Source organism: Charadrius vociferus, unplaced genomic scaffold (genome assembly GCF_000708025.1).
Source record: "Charadrius vociferus isolate BGI_N301 unplaced genomic scaffold, ASM70802v2 scaffold309, whole genome shotgun sequence".
Classification (NCBI taxonomy): Eukaryota; Metazoa; Chordata; class Aves; order Charadriiformes; family Charadriidae; genus Charadrius; species Charadrius vociferus.
Genome location: NW_009661370.1, coordinates 2,414,969 through 2,428,264, shown reverse-complemented (window position 1 = coordinate 2,428,264; position 13,296 = coordinate 2,414,969). Strand labels below are relative to the sequence as shown.

General features: G+C 37.7%; 1 protein-coding gene across 2 annotated transcripts in view; it reads left to right on the top strand.

Moving 5' to 3' along the window:
* The window catches only part of PLD5 (phospholipase D family, member 5), a 185,038-nt gene that overhangs the window by 106,060 nt on the left and 65,682 nt on the right, over positions 1–13,296 (top strand). For both annotated transcript variants that reach the window (XM_009893639.1, XM_009893640.1), the window contains one exon: positions 7,952–8,120. In XM_009893639.1, coding sequence (XP_009891941.1) covers positions 7,952–8,120 — 169 coding nt within the window. The remainder of the gene's footprint in view (positions 1–7,951; positions 8,121–13,296) is intronic.

The window sequence follows — 13,296 nt, the reverse complement described above, 5'->3', positions numbered from 1 at the left end:
TCAATGCTAAGTTGCACTTTATTTATATGGTTTTTTGAACTGAGGCAAATATCAGTCATGTCAGTACAAACAAATGAGGATCTTTAATGTTTCCTATTTATTCTTTCTTGTGTTTTTCTTTCCTCCCCATGTTTGTGCTCCTTTTTCATTTGATACTTTGTACAACTGCTGTCTTAGTTCCAGTATTAAAATGGTCATGGCGGGCTAGATTGAATTTCTTACTAAGGTTCACACTTGCTTTGGCACAGGGGAAATACCGTCCCCAGGAGGTTGAAGTGACATTGTAAAACATCTGGTCAATTCTTTTCCTCATTTTGACGCAGTTTTGGCTTTGAGAACTGAAAGTTCCACCTGAAATACAACTGTGTAAATTTCATTTTATCACCTAAAATATGTTTAATTAGAAATCATTCACAGGCTGAAACCGTAGATGACTTGTGTTTTTGTATAGTGGGTCCTTCTTTTGAAACTTACATGTCTATGGTATGTTACAACACAAATACTGTGTTGCTTGTAACTTGAGGGAAGTTAAAACTAAGATTTGATTGTTGGTACATTCTTTCTGAAGATGTCAGTATTGGAGGGAAGGAATCATCTTTTTCTTACATAGCAATCCATGGGGCATGCATTCCTGGAGTGCTTCTAGTTTTCTGTTCTATAGGCCCAGAGAATTGAGTCGAATCTTCAACTGGTAAAGTTCCACTGACAGAACTGCTGACTAAAATTCTTATTTTTTATATTCTACCAACCAAGAATCTGGCACGTAAAATCTGCCCAGCTTGATGGATGCATTGTGTGTGTCTGCACACTATATTTGGCTTGTAGACATCGTGATGAGTGGGCACAAAAGCAGTTATGTGGGAATAGCAATAACAAAGTGATCTCTAAGTTGATTATGGAAAATACAAAAAGGCCTAAGTGGTGAGGACTTACAATATGTGTTGGTATATAGTTAGCATACTTTAAGTGCTTCTGTGGACCGATAAGAAAAATTGAAAGGAGACTAAGTGCAAAGAAGGGGCAGCCATAGAAGGGGAAAGCTGAAAGGCAACTTCTAATTTTAGGCATTAGCTGAAGTGCCTAAGGCTGGAGTTCAGTGAACCCTTGAAGTAGGCAGGGCTGTTTATTCCCACTTTTATGCACAGCCACCACCTGCAGCTGTATGTTAAATAGGATCAGGCCACCCACTTGGCTGAAGGGGCCTGTGTCTTCTGAGTCCAGTCACTGATGGTATTCACAGAATTTAGGCTGCTGGTTAGGAGATCTGTCAAACTGTTTGCAGTAGTTGCAGGACAGCTTAACCAGCTCTAGCTACATGTTACTTCGCAAGTTATCTGTGTGTCTTGCATTTTTCATGTAAAATGCTATGGCCCTTTCTTGTGTCAGGATGCCCTGGTGGCATCCACGCTGGCCCAGGTGGATGGGCCAGAAGTGTGACTAAGGAATCACTGACTGACTGCTGCGATGAAGAGGACCATGCTGCCCAGGACCAGCATGTGCCCATTTGGCTTGAGGCAGCATGGCTCGAAGGAGTGCTGCTTTGCTGGACCCTGTAGCCGTAGCTCTATTTCATTATATACTCCAACACAACAGTCTAGTAGTCGCACTTACATGCACACCATCAGCCCTGTTAAACCACTCCCCTTTAAGCCACTAGGTTGCGATTCACATATCCAGGGACAGGGGGTAGGAAATCTGTTTCAGACCATCTAGTTGGACTTCCTATACCACAGGGTTTTACCTTTTTGCCCTCCTATCTCATGACTTGTTACCAGATTCTGAATATAAAGATAATCAAGAGATGAAGAATCTTCCTTCAAAACAGAGACTGGGGCTATGTGTGTCTAAAATTCCAGCATAGTTTGATTTCTTAACATAATAAGCGTTAATACGCTCATTGCAATGTTTTATCATTGAGTGCATGGAATCATGTTCAAAATACGCATTTGACAGGCAGGCACCGAAAGCAGCTTTTCAGTTAAAACATGACACTAGTTTGCTCTGTCACATACTCAGTAATGTTCAGATAAAGCTCTGTACCTGGAGCCCAAGGCTGCATGTCTGCAGAAAAATATATTTAATACCATAAATCTGAACTTACCTACATTCACTGCAGATCTAATTCAAAGCATAGTCTTAAACCTAGCATTCAGCATCCCAAGATTTTGTCTGTGGAGATCAAAGTCTTCATGACTAAAATGCAAAAAGCAGACAAGTAAATGTCAGCAAAGAGCTTTTGTAGTGTGCATATACTCAGGCACATGCGCATACACAAATGCATGTACACGTGCCTCACCAGTTGAGATTGTCAGTGTTAGAGGAGAGCTATAGAGCTTGTGGTGTTCTCAGGTTGATGCTAATAACCTAGCTGCTTTTGAGTACTGAGAGTTCACAGTCCATTTTAAATTCAATCTTATCTGCTCTCCATTTCGCTTTTAACCATTGTGTTCTGTCGTGAGTTTACTTTAATGGGTCAAACATATTTTATTTAAAATTGAAATGAACAGCATAGGTATATGACAGCTACCAGATTTTGTAACGTCTCATACTGGAAGAATTAGATGAAATTAATTACAGACTAAACGTTACAGTTTCATTATTTCTTTACTGACTATACCATGTAATTGTCCAAGTATACTGCATACCTTTATGCTCTGGAGTCTGATCTCAGGTAGAATTATAGTGCTTGATCTTTCAAATCCTCACTACTGACTGTGAGGAGAATATCCAAATATATTGATAAGATGTGCTGTACTTTCTCTTTTTTTAAGACACTTCTCTGAACTCAGAAAAGAGAGTTTGTTCTGCCTGCTTTTGAAATAGTAATTATATCCTGTCTAGAAGAATATTTCTTAATTCCTTCCAGAAGCAAGAGCTGGAGCTCTGGTTCTGTTGAGGAGCTAAAGGGAAGATGGTCTTGGCCATCATGACAGCTAACGAGTACATCTGAGGAAGAAGAGTGGTAGGAGTGATATGATGTAGAAGGAAGTGGAGGGCTTGAAGGTGACATGGTGAAAGCCTCAATTGAAAGCACTGGTCTGAGAAAGACGGTAGGTTTTGAACAGATATTAAGATTCTAGCGTTATAACAAAGGAGGAACTGAAACTCTGTGAGGTGCTGTGGTCCTTCGGGGGGGGGGGATCGATGGTTCCACGGCTTCTGGATTAAGAACGAGAGAGGGGTCATAAGAGGGTATCTTCAACTAGGACCCTGGTGCAGGGCCAGGACTCATGCACCTTTCCCAGTCCTTTTTTCTTTCTCTTTTTTTTTTTTTTCTTTTTTTCTCTCCTTTGTCTGAAATATAACAGTTTTATGACACAGATAGCCTTTGCTCATCTTTCATTTCTTTATTTTCTCAGACAAATCATTGCAGTGTTTTCTTATCACATTTCTTCCCTTTAGTGGTGAGTAAATTCAGATGTTGTAGAGACACTCAAGTATGTACGACTTGAATTTTCTTTAGTGTATTACTCTGGACTGAGACAAACTGAAGTGAATAACATTCTACAGCTTATCAATTTACTATGATAAGAAGTTTAAACTATCAAAAGAACTTTCGTTTTATGCTTATGTAATCATTACAGCTAAACTTTTCAACAGACAAAGCTACAAATTTTTGCCAATAACCCAAATAACCCCAAGTTTATTCAAGAAACAGACATATAGCCTCTGCCTGTTTTCTCTGCCCTAGCCCTCTTTCTTCTCTGCTTAACCCAGATGCTAAATTAAGAGTATCTCTGTTTCCTTCTGAGGAAAAAATTGGTGTGAGGTCAGAAAAAAATGTTCTCACTTTCTGACCAAAGAACTGTTAAAGATGAAGAAGAATTCTTAGCCTGGAACAGAATTCACTTGCAATTGCTAAATGCAAGTCATGCAAGACTCAGAAGAGTCTTTATTATTGAGGTCAAGGTCTATTATTTGGTAGGCATTAAATACCATTATACTGCTTACCACATTTCTGTTAGCTTAGAGGAGCTTGAATCTCAGCTCTGACCCTTGTTTCTCTCTCTGTAACTTCACAGAAATCATAAAACATTACTGTCAGGTTTCTCAGTCTGTGTGAGGTAGGTTTGAGAATATTTAGCTATATAACCGAAGGGCCTAGCCTATGTTGGCATTAATCAGATGAAATACTTAGAGCACCAGGAAATCCAGGAAGGGAAGGACATCTCCTCCAACAGGTGTAAGGTTATCTGGTAATAATTTTGAGCATAGGAAAAGTCTGTTTTAATCACCATGCTACATTTGTTCTGTTTTGCTTTGTTAATATGCCATTTTTTCAGAATAAATTATGTCACCATGTCTGATCTTTCTCAAGGTCTGTGAATGACCTTCTCTCCTGGAAGTTTTTGTTATAACGTATTTTAAAAATCTCTTTGTGGGCCACATTGGAACAAAAATGAGAGCTAAATATAGCTTTTACTGATGGAAATTGGAGCTTGCAAACTCAAACTTTTGCACAGAAGTGTAACAAATCTCTTCTTGACTAAGCACTAGCACTTTGCTATTGTGCCAAAGGAAAAGGGAAGATTATGAAGGCAAAATCACTTAGTTTAGAGACTTGGTGATTGACTTTTGTTTAACTTCTGAGCTTGGTGCTGATTTTTTGGGTTGGTAGGGGAATATATGGCAGGAGTTTGGCAGAATCAGTTCATTATTAAAGAGAAATCTAAACTCTGAAAATAACACTTTAACTACTGCCCTAGCTAGATTAAATGTCTTTGTCTGCTAAAGAACATGAAGTACTTACTATTTGGTTAAAGAAAAGACTAGGGAATATATTAGCAGATAATATCTGTTCTGTGTAACAGTTTTGCTAACTGGATTACATTTGGCTTTTATTACATAGTCAAATCCAAATTATAAAATGGAAGGAGCTGTGTAGTCACTTTGCTTATTGAATGCTAGTGCTGTAGCCTGCTGAATGGTATGTAGATTGAAAAGTTGGGAATTGATCTGCTAGTTAAGAGCAAGTTCAGTCCGACAGTCAGGACAAACTTCCTGACCAACAAGCACCTTGACCCTGACAATGGCCATTTTAAGAGGGAGATGAGTTTCATTTTGTTCGGCAAATTTGCCTTGCTACTTTCTTTGAATAAGTAAATGGTTTTAACCTGTGGAACAGGAGGAAGAGCCCAACTTTTTTGCATATTTTCATGGTGTCTGTACCCAAATGTATCTGTAGAGCAATGACCCACGCATACAGCTCTTCCTGCATTACACTTTAAGATAGAGCTTCCAGCAACTTCTGGAAACTGGGTTTATAATATATAGATATAGCATTTTCCCCTACTTTGGACCTAAATAATGTAAAGTCAGTACATCAGAAATAAGCATTTATGTGATTGGCTAGATCAGGGCCCTAATCTCAAATATAATATGTTAAGCTTCTCAGACTTGGAGATACTGGAGATACTCAAAACCTGACTGGACATTGACATGGGGGGTTGAGCTACATGACCTCCAGATCACCTCAGCCCTTCTGTGACTCTGTCATAGTGTTACCTTTTGGCAGGTTTGGCGAATACTTTCCAGTGAGACAACAGTTCAGTACAGCCTGTGGGAAACACTGCGACAAGCCACTGGAAGTGACCGTGACAGATTCAGTCCTATCAGCTGTTTTGTGGGCTCCTGTATATTCATTTGCATGGGTTCAACCAGAAAACACTGTGTATTTCGGGCAATATTCTAATGTTGAGAAATTTTGGTCACATCTTCTGTTAAGGGAGTGATGTGCACTTTTAAATTCTAGCTAAATCAGAACCACATTTCTTAGGTTATTTTCTGAACAATCATTTAATGTGAAGAATGTCTTTGGAGAATATTTAAAATAACTCTCTCCTGTATCTATGTGTGATTGGGTAGGGGATGGAAAAGGCCAGAAAGACGTGGATTCATTTCTCACCTTTGCCACTGGATTGTTGGGGTTTTTTTTAGTGTCCTTGTAGAGATCACTTTGTCTTCTGTGCTTCAGTGTTTTGCTCTTTGAAGGTGGCCATCCTGCAGGTCTTCATAAAATAGCTCTGGGAACATGGACTATGCTAGGAGACCCAATAGGATTGGTAATGTTCACTATTGAAAAAGAACTAACCAGGCTTTCAAGAAATGTAACAAAAATTGTATTAAGTTCTATAACAGGATTATATGCAGCAGAAATAAGTCTAAAACCTTGTGTGTTTGAGTAAAATAGTTTCTTTTTAAAAGTATGGCATTGCTAATAGACTAATAAGGGCACTACGTTTTTAGGCCACTAGTTATTTTTAGAAGTTTGTAAACAAGGTAGGCAGAATGTTTTAGAATAAAGTATACTTTGAAGACATTAAAAATGAAGTTGTGTTTTTAACATTTTACAGTTAATTTAGCCATTTTACAACTCTTAGTATAATGAAGTCAAGTTTAATGTTGATCAATATAATAGTGTTCAAAGTATGTTGTGAAGAACGTCATCAGTAATTGTAGCTTAGTAATATATATGTTGTTTGACAGATTTTAGGGAATAAGAGAACATACTTGAATGTTTAATGAAAGGAGGAACTATGCCTGTTCTAGTTTTGGGGGAGATTTTTCGTCAGGTCAAGAGAGTAAGAATGTGTCAATTACCACAGGTTCACTTTATCACAATTCTTGCTGGGTTTTCTTTACACTGTTAGAGAGTACTAATCTTCAGTGTTTTAGTGGGTTAACCTCACAAACGTGCTTGATATTCTGAAATAGCTATAGAAGTTTCCATGTGACCCTGTAGGAGGAACTGAATTAATAGAAGATACTGCAGTAATCTGTTTATCCAACAGTCAAAAAGTGTACAATTCTTGTTTACACTAGAGGTTTGTGTTAATGATTTACTTTAAAGTTTACAAATTATATTCATATTGCTGGAGTTGATGATGAATGTTATTAATAAGTACAGAAACAGTCTGGAAATACTGGATGTACTTGGATACAATGAAAAGGAGTATTCTCCAAGTCCCTACTACAGCTTTCCTAAATCTGGTTTGTATGATTCACAGTAAAAGTGGCAGATGCTGGGGACACTTATAGAAGTGCCACCTGGATAAGTTGAAAATTTCATCTGTTTACCTAAAGGTAGGATTGCGAAACTTGTTTGACTTGCGTTTATTTTTAAGATTCCTCTACTGCGTGTAGAAAAGAGCTTTACCTGCTGCAATTTAAGGGAGTCTAGCAGTGAGGCAGTATGCTGAATGGAACACTTCATTTCTGTGAAGCAGAGGAGCATATTTTGAACTGTCAATTTACTACAATTTTTGTTTAGCTTCTTGGGTCCATGTGAGTGTGTGTAATGTAATTTGCAAGTGTTTTGAATAACACAGACAATAAGATCAAGGAGCCTTCCAAAAAGAACAGGAAATTAAAAGGGCATAATTGTTCTTTTCTTAACAACTGGATTGCAGTTAAAGCCTTACACAGTTAAACAAAAGCAGAAAAATTAGGTAGCTTAGAGCAGTTGGAAAGGGAGAATTCCTATACAGAGACTGCAATGTAATAAAATGTCAGCTGTAAAAGAAGACCTAAGAGAATGCCAGGGAGTATATGTCTTGACGCATTACTTAGAAGAATTAAATGCAAATATGAGAGTTGCAAAGCAAAAAGAGATTATTTCATTCTTCCCATCCTCACCTTAAGGACTGATTCCCACTTACTGTGTTGTAAGAAGTAAGCTTTTCCATGTTTAAGCTAATTTTGCAGAGCTTCAAAAGCTTAATTGGCTTTGCTGCATTAACAGTAGGTCATTTCTGCATTTTATTATTTTGGGAAGTGCAGAACATGACAGTCAGCAACTTCAGAGTGAGTTGTGGGGTGGCACACTGCTGAGAGCCTCTGGGAGCAGATGTTGAACCATAGGCCCAAAACCTGACATTCTTTACAATTTGGAACTTTTTAATGAAGAAAAGTGCTTTTGTTAAGTGGTTATTTTTTCCTTGTCTATTCTCAGGGTTGCTCTTGTGGAAAATATTCCCGAAGGGATCAACTATTCAGACAGTGCACCATCCCATTTGTCTCTATTCCAAGGCTGGATGAATTTGCTTAATATGGCTGAAAAGTCTGTTGATATAGTATCTTCCCAGTGGGACCTCAATCACAGTCATCCATCAGCATGCCAGGTATGTTCTAGTCTAACAAAAGGGTGGGACTTTAAGAATTTGTTCTTGTTGTTTCACTATTTTTTAGAACTACAGCCCTTCCCTGTAGCAGACCTATTTGTTTGGGTAGTCTAAAAAACCATTTTCTTATGGGGATTTTCCCTGCCAATACAATAGTTTCCTGAGAGTGATGGCCCACTTGGACTAGGTAACACATCCAGCACATATTCCTATTGCTTCCATCTTAGGAAAGGATGTCATTGTGTAATCTTAAGAAACCGGCAACATATATCTATTAACACATCCATAATTTGGCAATATCCATAAATCTATACATTTATTTTCTATTTGGTGCAACTGATGAAGTAAAAGAGCAAGCATGTGTATTAATTCTGCAGCCAAATAGATGGGTAGAATTACACTTATAAAGAACACATATCAGATGATTTCTCATACCTTTTCAAAATTAATCTTGGGAGGGAGCAGTGTTCAAGGCTTCTGCAATTAAGAGCAATAGGAGAAATCATAAATCATAGTGAATGAGGTAGACATGCATTACAATGATGCTGTGCCAACAAACACTTTAGTCTTGAGAGCAGTTCTCTTAGAAATATGGTAAGGGCAGGTTTCCACTTAGTATGACTTGTGAAACTAAGATATCAAAGAATTGATAGGCTGAGAGTATCTCCTCTTTTGCACCAAATTGATTCTTTGCTGTAAGAAACCACTCAGCTGACATGAAATGGGGTTAAAATAGAGCCGAGTAACTGTAAGGAATCCACTCTATTATGCTATGTCATAAACTCTACACTTTCCTCTCTAGTTCTGTTGATGCTGTGCAGTAAAACAAAAATGCCTTTTGGTAGATGATAGACAAAGACTGGTATTCCAAGCGACTAAAGATCATACTGCAAAGCCTGTGTTTTCAAGTCATGAACTGGTTTCTACTTCTTTTGAAAGAGGCTGTAGCCTAGTTGAATGTCATACATTAACTTTTCTTCAGAATAAATCTGCTGTGTGTCCATTTAAAAGAGTGAAAATCTGAGGTGAGCAGCCAAATGGAAAATGTAGTGCAAACTATTCCTTTTAGAATGCTTACAAATATTGGAATATAGTTTGTGAATAAATTTATTGAGTATCAAAATATTGAGATTTTTCACAATGTAATTATGCAGCTAAGCTTTATTTAAATTTATTGCCTAAAAAACTTCAAAACCATGTACTGTCATTCAAGCAGATGAATTCAAAGAGATTGTGCCTTAGATGTTTTTTTAGGTTGTGCATGAATTGGTATGTGCATGAATCGCTTCAAAATGTTTTGTCTGAAAAAAATTCAACATGTCGTTTGCTTCAAAACCAGCAGAGCCTAACAAATCCCAAACAGAAGACAAAAATAGCAAACTGGAAATTGGGATTTCAGTAGTTAAGCATCAAATCCATTCACTGTTCCACATTCTCATGTAAAGTAAAAACCGTAAGATATTGCCGAATGTCAGAGCAGGGAAAAGAAGAAGAGACGTGTAAGATATGGATTTGCTCTTTCATCCTCAAATGCACTGTTAAAGCCAGAAAAATGAAACATTTTTCATAATTTTCTATTCTAGTTATCTATTTCTGCCTGCTAGTAGTCTTACAAAAGTGAGTAATTACTTCTGTTTAAAGGCAATTAATATTCCAGTCATTTCCTCATTTGTAGAGCAGTGTGGGCCGAACAGCTGATAGATCTTTCTGTCGAGCCTGTCTATTCATCCTAAAACACTATACTGTTATTGGCCAGTCTAATTGCTAAAGAAATTGCCAAGAGGTGGCGTTCCTTAGCAAATCGCTGCCCCAGAGAAAGTACACAAAGCTTAGTGTGTGAAAGGGAGGGGAGAAAACTTGTATTGTTGCATCTGCTTTCTCCACTTGTAAAATGAAAGTGCAATTTCAGAGGAGCTGCAATAATTATAATCTAGTAATTTCCTGAAGTGTAAGTCGAATGTCCTCAAGTCTTTACAATTTGAGTTCAGGGATATTTGCCCCAAAAGAGCAGAAACATTTGTGAAAGGTAAGGGGGCGTGAGATGTAAAACTTCCAGGTACTATGGTGCTTAGTTCTGGTTGTTCCTTGAATGAGTCTTGTTTTATCAGAAACTAAGGACATAACCATTTTCCATACGGACCCACATCCTGCTCTATAACTAGCAATTTCCATTTTATGAATATTCAAGGCATATTGCAAAGCAAGGTTCTCTACAAGAGCACTTCAATGGACATGGATTTTTGAAGGAGAAAAGCTGAGTAGGCTGGGCTGCCTTTTCTTAGTTACAAGGTTTAGCTTTGTTCTCTGTAAATGTGTTTATGTAGTCACATGCATACATGTGACTACACATACATATATACACACACGTATGTCCAATATACATATTGAAGAAAAATACAGCAGGACATTCTGCAATTTTATATGCACACATTCATATCACCCGTATGTATACATATTGTCCATTTTGTGCAAATATATGTTGAACATGCACATATATATGTATGCATATAAGTGTATAAAATTTCAGAACTTCCTGCGCTATTTTGCTTCATTTTTATTTTTGGGTGTGTTACCTTGTGTCCTTGACAATTGCCTGTCCTTGTTTTGTTGTTTTAAATCTAAATAAACAGTCATTGCTGACTGGGCTGTCCCGGTCACAACTGCTGGGGTCAGTTGCCTGAGTTCATGAGTCTTGTTAAATTGGAGTCTTCAAATGCAAACACACGATGCTACAAGTTGTGTGTACTTCCACAGCTTAGGTGGTCAAGTAAACAAGTATTTGTTTGGCAAAATACTGAGTAGGCTTTCTACACTTGCTTTTCTCATTCAGAAGAAAACCATGTGTTTTGGCGACTTCGTGATGTCATCTGTGTGCATTTTCAAGATCACAGGGCAGTTGTCATACAGAAGCTTTGAGATTTTTATGAATGTGAATGTGTGACTTCTCCTGTAGCAATCTGATGTTTAGAGATATCAGAGGACAATGGAAACAGCATTTTTGAAGATAGCTTTTAATTCGTATGCAGTGAAGGCAGGGGGTGAACATAAGATTATGCCAATTTCATGATTTTCACAATTCATTTCCTCTGGCTCATCTCAGGTTTAGAAACTTTAATTTAGAGTAACCTTTTGGAGTTCCAGCAAGTCCTTCGTCACAAATTTCATTTTAAGTTTAACAAATAAGAATTAACACCATCATGGTTGATTGGTATTGCCACAGTTATGGCACAGGAATCTGCTACAATCAGCTACAGAGATTGCCGTGTATTCAAGCATATCTTTACACAAACACCTCTTCTCTTCAGGTTGTGGCATTTCCCCGATGCAGATAGTACAGACCGAGGCATAGAAAAGAAATTTTAAAAAGAGTTTTTTAAAGTGAAAACAATTTTTAATTTGGACTGAAATTCCAAAAAATTGACATTCCCTCCCTTTCCATTAGCTATTTTGCTAGAAGAATTTGAGGAGAGCATTTGAGTTCCTCTGTTCTGCATTAAATGGCAGATTAAATGTAAGGTTTCTTGATTTATTTGCTCTATTGGTTTCTGCCAGCATGCTATGATTTTTAGTGATGTTTTATAGATATACTCAAAGGCTTGATTATAGGACAACTTTAAAAAAATATTAATAAATTATATAGAATAAATCCAGAAGAAAATTCTGGAAGTAACCAGTTTTATTTCCGTGGAAAGAAAAAGCACAACATTGTCTAAACTGTAGAAATCTTAAGTTACTGAAAAGCACAATAATTCCATTTTCGAGTACTTCAATATATACAGCATTTTTGTGTTTGTACCTCCCCTATTTCATTTTTAATGAGGAATGCATGCTTATAAAGACAACAGCAGGCAAGGGAAGTCAGCCAGGTTAGAATCAGTCTGCGTAGTAACTGCTAAGAGATTGCTTTGGGGGCAATTTCAGGGCCTTTTGGTAATGATAACTTTCTTCTTTTCTTTCTTTTTTTTTTAAATTCACCGGGAGGCTGTGGCAGGTGCAGTTAGGATTGATGTTTCAGATGTATGATTGTTTAAAGTTAGCATGAAAATGTCAGTTTGTTCATGTGATATGTAGTTTTTACATTCTCTTTTGTCACTTACAGTAGAATTTTTGGAACAGCCCAGTGAAAAGTGTAAGAGAATGCTTTATCAGCATAGGCAGGTTTCTAGTGGCATTGTTTGTTAAAATGCAGATATGGTATAACGTAGCACACTGCAGTTTCATAGCACTTGGCTGCCACTGTTTTCCAGTCCTCCCAAGCTGAGTGTATAGGAATGATTCCGATCGCTGTCACGTAATTGCGCAGCAGCCTGGTATTGTCTCACAAAGGGAATGTGATCTGAATGACAGCACGAGGGTTTGTATTCAACAGAAGCGTTTCAAATGTGCTGACAGCAATGACAAAACTCTTCAGACCTTCTGTCCTGTCTTTTTCCTTTTCACAGAACAAACCAGTAAAATTGCAAGTAAACATGTCAGAAAGTATAGAAACTGAGTTTCAAATTAATATTAATGGGGAAGAAGGCCGTGTTCTTTAACAATGAGGGAAGAATTTCTAGTACCCTACTTTACTATAGTACGTACAGATTTTCCAAAACAAGTTGTGAATTTTTCATAGTTGTTTAGAGTGTCTGGACTAAGCCTTGGTGAGCATATGAATGCCTGCTGAGGGATGGTGCAGCGAGAGATGAGACGGAGGGAATTCTTTCCAGTTCTGGCACCGGGTGGTGTTTTTTCTATACCTGTATAAGCACACATATTTGTGGTGAGTGCACTCCTGGTCTTAACCACCACTATTTAAAGATTCTTTAAATGTTTTATCAATTTGAGGTTTCACCATAATTGGACAAAAAAGGATATTATAAATGCACAGCTTGTGGTGTCCCTGATGAGAAGAGAGATGTATTTTCAGAGAAGATGTCTTCATTGGAATGCAGGGCTGCACTCCCAAGTGATCTATTCACCCATGGGATGGACCGTTAAGCTGGCAGCATGGCCTGTAAGAGGCAGCCAGGTGGTCCATCAAGGGTGCTGTCTTGGTCACATCAGGGCATACTAAGATCAGGTAGGACTTAGGAAACACTGTCATGTTCTTTTTTGTCCAAACTAAAATTAATATGGAAAGGCTAGGCTTGTTTATCAAAGCTTTTGTAAATCATATGTAAATAAAGTCTTGCGC